The sequence below is a fragment of the Necator americanus genome, chromosome IV (genome assembly GCF_031761385.1).
Source record: "Necator americanus strain Aroian chromosome IV, whole genome shotgun sequence".
In the NCBI taxonomy this organism is placed as follows: domain Eukaryota; kingdom Metazoa; phylum Nematoda; class Chromadorea; order Rhabditida; family Ancylostomatidae; genus Necator; species Necator americanus.
Window position 1 is genome coordinate 1,298,100 of NC_087374.1, and position 10,269 is coordinate 1,308,368.

Here is a 10,269-nt window from a genome sequence, read left to right on the forward strand (position 1 = left end):
TAAAGAAAATTACGGGAAACGCGTAGGTATAAAGGGAATAATTTTCATTTCTGCGCTAGTAGAAAGTAGAATCACAGCATTTCAAAACACCTGGAACTTCGGTATGCGTAAGCGAGCATATTTCACTAATAATCCAGATATCCTTGCCAAAATTCCACCGGGTGAAGAAGTAAAATTAAGAGCACCTACCGTAACTTGACGCCACGACGACACCAAGAAGCGCGATTACGCTAGTGAATTTCATCACTGTTTTAGTTGTGATAGTGGACGGGATTTTTATAGATTGGGACTTCGTCAATTTGAAGTACATATCCTTTTCAACAGTACGGTAGACGTTTCTAAATAATTTAATTATTCAGCACCCCTTCTGGTGCAATTGCACTAAGAATTTCGGGAGATGGTGTATGAAAGTTTACTCGTTAGCGGACAGCTGTATGAACAAATAATATTTTTGCCGTCTCATTCGCCGGTCGGGAACAGTTCGAGTGGCTGTAAGGTGCAAAAAATTATCTCCTCATAGCCTAATCCAGGTTTTGAGGATTCTGCTTTGACAAATTCGATCGTAACTCAAAAATTTTCCCTGATAGATGCGATAGAAGTTCTTATCGGCTTTTTCCATTCCAACAGTCTGATTCCGCAGGTGATTGGTGAATTTTTTTAAGATTTCCTTATGGGGTTCCTAATGCCTGCTGAAATCCTCACAATCATTTCCAGAGAGTGATGTGGTCAAGTGATGTGAAAAATGTTGGAATGAGAAAAAAAAAAGAAAAATGTTCTATTAATTGCCCAAGTTCGGCTGTCTTTGAATCTCGGAATGTTGAAACGCAGTTTTTAATTGATTTTTTTGAGCTGTAGCCAAGATTATTCAATAATATCAATTGATTGATCAATAACATTATAAAACATATAAAGATAAATAATAAGATAAATAATATTATAAAACATATTATAAAACGTATAACATTAACATATAAAGACGATCAATAACAATCTTGGCTACAGCTCATGAAAATCAATTAAAAACTATGTTCTATTAATGTTTTTTTTTTCATTCCTTCCCTTCTTCTCTTTTCTCTTGTACTATTGTAGACGTAAACAGTAACACTTTTCCAACCAGATTTGTTGACGTTTTCATCCCAGGACGTTCAGAGCCGCTCTTTGTGTTTTGGGTTCGGGGCCACACTCGATAGTTCTCTACTCTTCGCTCTGTAATATTCGTCAACACTGTATGTTTAAATAGTCTGAGTTACCAAACGCCGACATTCGTCATTCCGCCACAACGTAGGACCGTACGCTTCACGATAAAGTTTAAAATTATTCTCTTACAACAGTAGGTCGTTACTCCCCAATTGGCTTTTTTTTTCTACCACACTTTCAAAACGTAACACATTTACTAAAATTTTTTACTTTATCATTATCACACATTTATCTTTATTTTTATTAAATTTTAATCTTCAGACCCATTTTTTTACTTTATCTTTATCACTTATTTAATTTTAATTGATTTATTTTAATTATTCCTTTAATTAGTTTTTTTTTTCAATTTATTTTTATATTCACTTATACGCATTTACTACGTCGTGCGGAAATACAGCATCCATTTAAAGTTTAAGCTTCATTTCCTAGACTAAAGTACGCTTGAAACCACTGGAAACTTGTCGAAAGAAGCACAACCGCTCTTCAAGTCAGGAACATGATGTGGAAACTGGGAAGCAATTCAAGAAGTTTTTATTTTTTTAAACAAATATCTAGAGAAGCTGGAGGAACTAGAATTTTCATGTAGTACCTAGTAAGCTGTGTTAAATTAACACCAGTTCATCGAGACCAACGCATAAATGTTGTGGACGGCTGTGGAAATTATTTTCCATTAAAAAAAAAGATGAAAAACGATGGAGGGGAGGGGGACGGGGGCACCCTCTCATTGTAATATTTCAATTATTTCCTCATTCTTTTTTTTTACTTTATCACTTTTATTTTTTCTACTTACTTTTCGTTTTTTTTGTCTATATTTTCATTTCAGTAAGAGTGATTTGATGTTAAGAAATGGAAAAAAATTAAATGTAGATCTAATTGATAGTAATCGGAAAGTTTGAGTTCCAATGAACCTCGGCATAATAGGATGTCGCATTGATTTTTAATTAGCTGTACACGAGCTTATTAAATAAATTTATTGACTAACTTTTTGGCAAAATCGCCTTCTTCAGAGACTAAAATGGAATGGGCGATTCAATTCACAATCTAAACGGGCAAATCCCTTCGCGATAATATAATATTATACAGTGTTATATAGTGTAATATAATATATATTACATCGTATTAATACAGCATATTATTAATTGTTGTATTATAATATTATAATAAATAATATACTCCCCGAATATATAATGAATAGTATTGAGTCCTTCAAAGTATTGGCTGAAAATTTTTATTAGAAAATTAAAATAAATCAAATTAAAATTAAATTAGAACTAATTTTAAGATAAACGTAGGAGAAAATATATAATACTTTAGATGGAGTCAAATGACGCGTCAATCGGTATTTATCTCCTCCGATGGTTTCTTTTTTTAACAGAACGAAAATTGAGAATACAAAAGGATAGAAAGAACAATAATATCGTAATTTATATCCATGAATTATGAAACTACAAAAAGCGACAATAATTTACCGACAAGGCAACTATTATTTCAAAAAAAAACTTTGCAAACAAATTGTAACAAAAAAAACACATACACACAGTTACACATAGATTATTTTCACAACTGCGCTTTCCATTCCTCGAAAAGTTTCACGGGATCATCACGTCCTTTCTCCTGAAAAAAAAATCCTACTGAGTTATCTGCCGTTGGCGATATCCAACAATTCCCACACAGACACACAATCGGAATAAGAAATGGCATAAGTAATGAGCGCAAAACGGTGAACATATCGCAAAATTGGAGCTACAGTATTAAGTACAGCGGAACTAGTAAAGAAGTTTACTAAAATCCAATAAGACTAAGATGAGCATCTTCTATAGTAGCGAAGCCAAGCAGAGACAGGTTTTGAAGTCCCGATTAGCTTGAAGAAGTGGAAAATTACGGTATTTCTCCAATATACTGCACCGAGAAACGTTTAATTAACTGAAATATTATTCCTGAATTTTTCTCGTAGAAAAACATTATTGACACTTCACTAAAACAAAATCTGGAAGGATATTTAAAATACTTTTCCGCAAATGTGATCCCTAGTACGTCTCTTGATATTTCCTACCATCAACTATCTTCCAAGCACTTTATAGATAGAACTCAATTCTCTTTTCTTTAAGAACTTCTGTCAAATTGTAACACTGTAGCGTTTCTTGCGAGAAATATGGAAGAAATGCAACTAGTGTCTAAAAACTGTAACTGAAAATGGGAAAATAGGACTTCTTAAATTTGGAAAAATGAATACGAATTTCATTGGAAAGTTCGTTGTAGGATGAGTGTCAGCTCTTCTCGGGTTCTTCTACTACTTTAAGGTTTGAACGGATTCCCTGTATCTCTACTGGATGCTGAAATTACACCAAATGTCCTAAATCTAACCAAGGCGAGCAAACAGATATCAAATCGGAACTGAAAACCCCGTACTGCCATCGTTAACGCTCATAAAACCAGTCCTCTCTGATGATCCCATTTTTAATAGAAGAAAAATTTGAGTTTTGTATTTCCTTGCAAAAATCCAAGGAAATACGCTTTCTTTATATTTTTTAGTACCTAAGGGAGCAAGAAATGAATGCATATTTACCTGTACTTGATTGCGGGCGTCCGCAACTAGTATAGATCCATCCGCCTTTAATACCTTCAAAGCAGGAATAGTTGGAACTTCATATTTTGCAAGAAACTCCCTAAAAAAAAACATGTCCTTTCAAAATCTAGGGAGCTAAAATCAAATTTCTAAAACAACTAAGGGAGCTGTAGGCCGAATTTGTGAGCTGCCAATAGAAGCGACTTAAAAATTCGGCTTGGATTGCCGACCGTAGAAGGAGGAAGGTCAGCTTACATCAAGAATAAATTTTAATGGGAACAAAAAGCCTTTGGGCGACGAAATTTAGTGGCAAATCAAGAAATCGAGCAAATCTGGCTGGTAGAAGTTCTGCACTCACTGAATTCGTGGATCTCCAAAAGGAATGGCTATCCAACCGCCACAATGTTCTGTGAGATATTCCTAAACATTTTTTTAAAAAATTAAGAGTGGGGGCTCAATGCAGAGTCATTTACATAGTGAATACTTTAGAACAGAAAGTTCAGTAGTTAGGACCTTCAAGTCTTCATCCTCTCGATCACGCGAAACTAAGATAATTTCAAGATTTTTTCCAGCCTCCTTCAGTTCGTTGTAGAACCGCTGAAATAAAATCATTGTAATAATCGTAGTTATTTCTCTGGAAAAAAAGTGATTACCACTAGCTTCGGCGTGAATTGGCGACACGACGGGCACCACATAGCCGAGAAGTACAGTGCGATCACCTGAAATCGGTCTTAGCAGAATCTCGACACTCTCAAAGACGGAATCCGATCTGTTCTAGGAATTATATCTGGATTTTTAGTTGTTGTTGTTGTAGTATTTTTTCTGTGATTGTTACGTTCCAAGGAAATAAAATCCCTAACCTTCCCTTCTAGAGCACTCTTAACGTCGCATTCGGAACCATCAGGTCCGAGAAGTGGTTTTCCAACGAACAGCTCCATCTGAAAAATCAAAATCTCTACTTTATTTTGATTCACACTTGGTTCTGTCGAAAACGATCTACGATCGAACATATCTCCGGAATCATTCTCAGGAGTTCTATAATGGAATAATAATAAAAAATTGGTAATCGCCTGAACATGAAAAGGATAATCACATGCACACTAATGATACACTAAGAAGTTTACTAAAAAAAAATCAACTATTCCAAAGAATTTTATACATTTTGTAAATTCCTACCAACATACAAGAACCTTCTCCCTACATTCTTCCGCAGAAAAACATCTTTGCTCTCTTACATATTGTAAAATTATGATTTCCTTTCTTTCAAACTTCTTCTAGAACTATTCATGGAAGAAAGTGTACATTTCCGGAAAAAAAAGAAAAGAGAGAAAAAAGAAAAGAGAAGAAGAAGGAAAGCATCCTCAACGTTCCATCTCACCTACTGTTCATTTAATGGTCTCTCCTAATCTTTAATTCTACTAACGATTAAGTCGATTAACGTTCAGAAGTGAAAATTTCTCACGTAATTTCCTACCCATCGCAAAAAAAAAAGTTGTTAAAGTAGAGGTTACTTTCGAAATCAAATTTGTACTGTTCTCTTTTTTCTGTAGAAAAAAGAGAAATAAAACAAGTTTAGATGAAGAAAAAATGGTCAATTTACGAAAAATCACCGATTATAGCCGTGGGGAATAGGGGCCGGAGCAGCAACAGACATATCACAGTTAAGAAACATGTCCGGGGAAAAGTGTAATTAACTGGATTGGCGGATAAAATAAATTGGGACTGGTCGCATTCTCTCCGATTTCTCCAGTTTTTGCTTGGCACAGTGAAATCCCATGTGGTATGTTACTTGTGTTTCCAATTATATAGCCTTCGAAGTATGTAGATGGCCATAAATTTTCCCAACTTCCACTGTGTGCCCAATGTGAAGGATTTTTGAAGAAAGTAGAAAACAGAAAGTAAAAAATAGGAAAGAAGAAAGTAGAAAATACAAAGTTTTGTAAGAATATCACAGAGGATGAAAGTGTATTTGAGATTTTCGAAAGGCGATTTTCTAGCTGATCCTCGGGATTTTTTGAAATCATTAGTTTCAGTTTCAAAGCTGCGTCTCAAAAATGTTTGTTTGTGGGGTTTTCGAGCAAACCTCAGAGGATATCGGAGATAGCCCAATATAGCTGGAAGATGAAGTGCTGATCATACAAATTTCGTAAAAGGCAGTGTTGTTAAATTTTTGTTGGAAATTTAAAAAAAAAATGAAAATGAAAATGGAAATAAAAAAAGGAAATTGTTGAGATCTCTCCGGGAAAAGTTAGAGTTCCGGCAAACGGCCTTATTGACCCTTTTTTTTTTGTTCACTGCGAGGCACGCTAGTACGGAAGAGGCCCGGAATCCGCCAAGATACGAGTTTAAGATAGTAAATGAGGTTTCGTCAGCAGTGAAACCAACGGATAGGTTGTTGAGGGGACCAGTGAATACACAAAAATGTCGTTCTAACGTCTCCGTTCCATGAAAAAAACGACCAGTGAGACCCTTCCGAGAGCCGGTTTTCAGGACAATAAGAAGAAATTGAATAGAAGAAATTGAGTGTAGTCACACACATACTCGTAATCCTCGTTCCTAACCGTATCTTTATCCTTAGAGAGACCCCTGCACCGTCAATTTCGTGGTATGATGGCCTCAGAAGATTGGATTTACGTATTTGATATAAGAACTTGGAAGGGAAAAGGCCGGTTTTTGATCTGGGGTGTCCTCACTCATTAATTAAATTATTTATTTAATTACATATTCCTACGCGCAAAAGGTCCATCAAAAGAAGAAAGAAAATCCCGCTGAAGTTAAAATTTCTACAAATTTCAATTCCTTCGAGTTTGTAGAAAACTGATGTTCAATATTAAGTCTAAAAACTCCAACAGTACAAGTATACGAGAAAAGTCACATTAAAGTATGGAGCATTAATTTCCCCTTCCCGACGTGACTTGCTAGCCCTCCATACGCTCGCATCGTAATCTAATAGGCAGAAAATCAGGATAGAACGCACAATTAAAGGCATCGCTCCAGGAATCTGGAGTGGTGGGGGTTTCAGGTGGGTTATGCTTATACGGGGTCGTAGATTATGAGGATGAATTCCTCTTTTCCTTTTTTCCGGGGAAAAAGGACCAAAAAATGCAGCTTTGGGGCTTTCCGGGGCACTAAATGCACTTCTCCGACGAGGTACTGATTGCGGATGATTGCGGCCAACAGCCTAGTGCACGCGCCACATCTTCCGGACCGTTTCTTACGGGGATTAGGAAGAAGTGGACGGAATCACCCTCTTCCCCATAATCTACAACCCCGTCTAGGCATAACCCACCTGAAACCCGTACCATCCCAGATTCGTGGGGTGATGGCTTTAAATTTGAGAAAGAACATTTGAACGAGGTGGCGGAGTAACATGTTCATCGCTGCTGTAGCGGCCGATGTTGAGAAGCGAAGCAAAGTGAAGAAGATGTGGAAGACATTGCTTGAGGCAAGGATACAGTTTATCTTTTTATAACGTATTGAATTGGACGGAACTTGACAGTGCGAGATAATCGACTATAGTGATCACCAGTATCCAAGGTCTGTGGACGACATCTTCTAGCAATTATCGATCACGTCGGCGTTTTCTATCAGTGTATCTACGATGTTCTCAGATGGAGCCTTTAGACTGAGGCTACGACTGTTTCGCCGTCTTCAGAGGCCTAAATAGGGGTTGATTGGAACGATCCTGCGTTTATTCCGTCGAGGGTCACACTATCCTGAGTCAGTGTTTCGATAGCCGCTCAAGTTAGCTCATAAACAAGTCATATAAATTGAAACTAGTTCATTTTTTAATAAGAAAATAGTTGCTATGTCCGGAATAATTAATAAAGAGAGAATTAATAAAGAATCCAGGCTTGGAATAATTGTTCAAATCCGATCAATCCCTATCTAGGTCTCGGAACATGGCGAAAAACCCGAAACGTCAGACTAGTCAACTTAGACAAGGTAGTAAAAGTCCCGTTTAGAAACCTCGCAAACACCCTGATAGTAAACATAAACAAAAAGTATGCCGAAGTTCCACGACACGAGGACATTTGATCTTGTCGTTTGATCATCGATTTTGATGATCATTTGATCCACAAATCTACGATTTAAGGTTTAGAATGCGAAGAAAATTTCTCCGCAAGGTATCTGATTGCGGATATTGGCACTTCACGCACATGAAATTATTAGTATAATTAATTTTTACCTTCTCCTGCTATACAGGTGGTGGAAATCTGTCAGCAGAACTTTTGACACGCATTGATTACAATTTCTGGGGCTGTGCGGTGATCGCCCGGTCGGTATAGTTGAGGTAGGGCCTAATCAGACCTTCACTATGCTTTCGGGAAAAAAAAATCCTGTATTAAGGATGGAAGAAAAGATGGCCAAAATAGAGCAGTAGAAGAAATCATAACTAAATAAACAGTGCACAACAAAGTTTGTAAAATATATGAGAGCAAAAAAGCTGTTCCGTTCTCTTTTGGATCCAAAATCACATTTAAAACATTTTAAAGAAGGTAAAAAAAGAGAAAAAGAAGAAACGAGTAAACAAATAAGACAGAATAGGACGTAAATAAGATAATCTTTTCAATCAAATCTCATCAACTGTTCACCTAATGCCGTCATTAAATTAAATAGCACCAATTAATTAAATTAAATTAAATTAAATTAAATTTAGGTTAATTTATTTAAATCACATCTCCTTTGACTTGTGCACATGAGAGCTGCCTGCCTCACGATGAATTTGCTCCTCAAAACGATAAAAGGGTTCCATGGACAATGCTCAAACATAAATACAAAGGAAAAGGCATGACTGTGATTTATTTAGTTTCGTCAGCTTCATAGATAATGTAAAAAAATGTATTTAAAAGAAAATGTATTAAGGGAAGAAAATTTATTAAGGGAATATATAGATATTGCTAAGTGACCTTCCATTTTCAGCCACTTTGAGGATTTGTTGTTTAGTACTAAGTAATTTTTCTCCTCTATTTTGGGCACTTTTCTTTTTTTAATTTTTTTTTTCGAAAGTTTGCTGTCTTATCCGAATATCCGGGCCGTGTGTTTGCCAGAAGGCCTAGCGCTTAGCCCGATTACCCTGGACCACCTACAATGCTTACCTGACAAGCAGCTACCCAATACTATTAAATATATCCAGAATCCCAATACTACATATATCCAGAATCAAAAATGCTAGGAATATATAGAAAATAAAGAGAAAATATATAGAAAAAAAATAGAAACGGACAAGAATGTTTGTTATTTATGTGGATGAGAAATAATAGGCTAAAGGCCAACAATAATTCCCTTGACATCTTATCAATACGTAGTCGGATCCTACTTTACTTCAGAATCAGTAGACGATAGATAACTACTGCTTGAACTTGGATATTTATCTATGGCTTCAATGAAGGGCTCCAGGATCTTTTCCAGATGTTTCCACATGCAAACAGGGGCCATGTAAACACATGTAAACAAATACGATACATAGTGAAGTATTTACTGGTCATGAACCAAAATTCCAGTATTCGTAGACATGGAAAGAATATATGGTGAAGTTCATTATGGATAAATCCTAACGTCTACGTATTTTATTGAAAGATTTGTAGAACTTGAAGAGATTGAGGAATATTCAAAGAACTTGAAACAACGCGCAGCCAAATGCATTCAGGGCCGACCCGTTTGTGTTTATCGGATGGCAATCAGCCGCCGTCACCGCAAGAACCAAAATCCTATGAGGTGACCAGAAACGGAATCCATATGGACTACTCAATGGTCCTTCGTGAGGCGAATAAACAATACTATCAATAATATGAACATAAATATATAAATATGTGTAATACACAATAAATATACATTAATATAAACAAACAATACTACCAATATTCAATGTGAATGCTATCGTTTTCCCATTGTGTCATTGATTTCTAGAGATCATTTTTCCCCGCCTTGCAGTACGATTTTCCACAAACGCTGATGTAAAGAGAACGTTTTCGAAGGAACACAGTTAACAAAAAAACAAGAACACAACAAAAAAAACAACAGAAATAGAACAAATTATGAAGTGACTTTAATTTGAAAATAAAATGAAAGATTAATTTGAATCCAAAGTGTTGGTCCGTAACATGGTTATTGAACCTATACGGCTGTGAATTAATTAGTGAACTATGAAGTTCGATCAAAACATGCACTTCAGTAAAATAAAAAGTTTTTTAAACAGATTTGCAATGGTTCTGATGTGAAATTGAAGAATTTCTGCCCGTTCGATCTTCCGAACGATTTTCCGGTAATGAACATAGTTATACAGGAGCATTATTTCTAGTACATAGCTAATATTAAACCGAAGAAAGTGGAGAAAGATGAGCTTCATCTATCGTACCAATATGAAAATGAATATGAATATAAAAGAGACGCAAATACGCTTTCGGAGAAAAAAAAATCCATTGGAATTCATAAGAATTCTGGGAAAAAGGCAGCTATTCCTCATCTAAAGATCTACCACAGGATCAATAAATCTAATAACAAGA

The 10,269-nt window shown here is 35.9% G+C and overlaps 1 protein-coding gene across 1 annotated transcript; it reads right to left on the reverse strand.

The window, feature by feature from the left end:
• Positions 1 to 2,754: 2,754 nt before the first annotated feature.
• Positions 2,755 to 4,701, reverse strand: RB195_000120 (uncharacterized protein; the record flags this gene model as incomplete). Its single annotated transcript, XM_013443786.2, has 6 exons — positions 2,755 to 2,811; positions 3,764 to 3,863; positions 4,122 to 4,183; positions 4,277 to 4,360; positions 4,417 to 4,482; positions 4,624 to 4,701. 6 exons carry the CDS (start codon positions 4,699 to 4,701, stop codon positions 2,755 to 2,757), a joined length of 447 nt encoding a protein of 148 aa, XP_013299240.2.
• Positions 4,702 to 10,269: the final 5,568 nt, after the last annotated feature.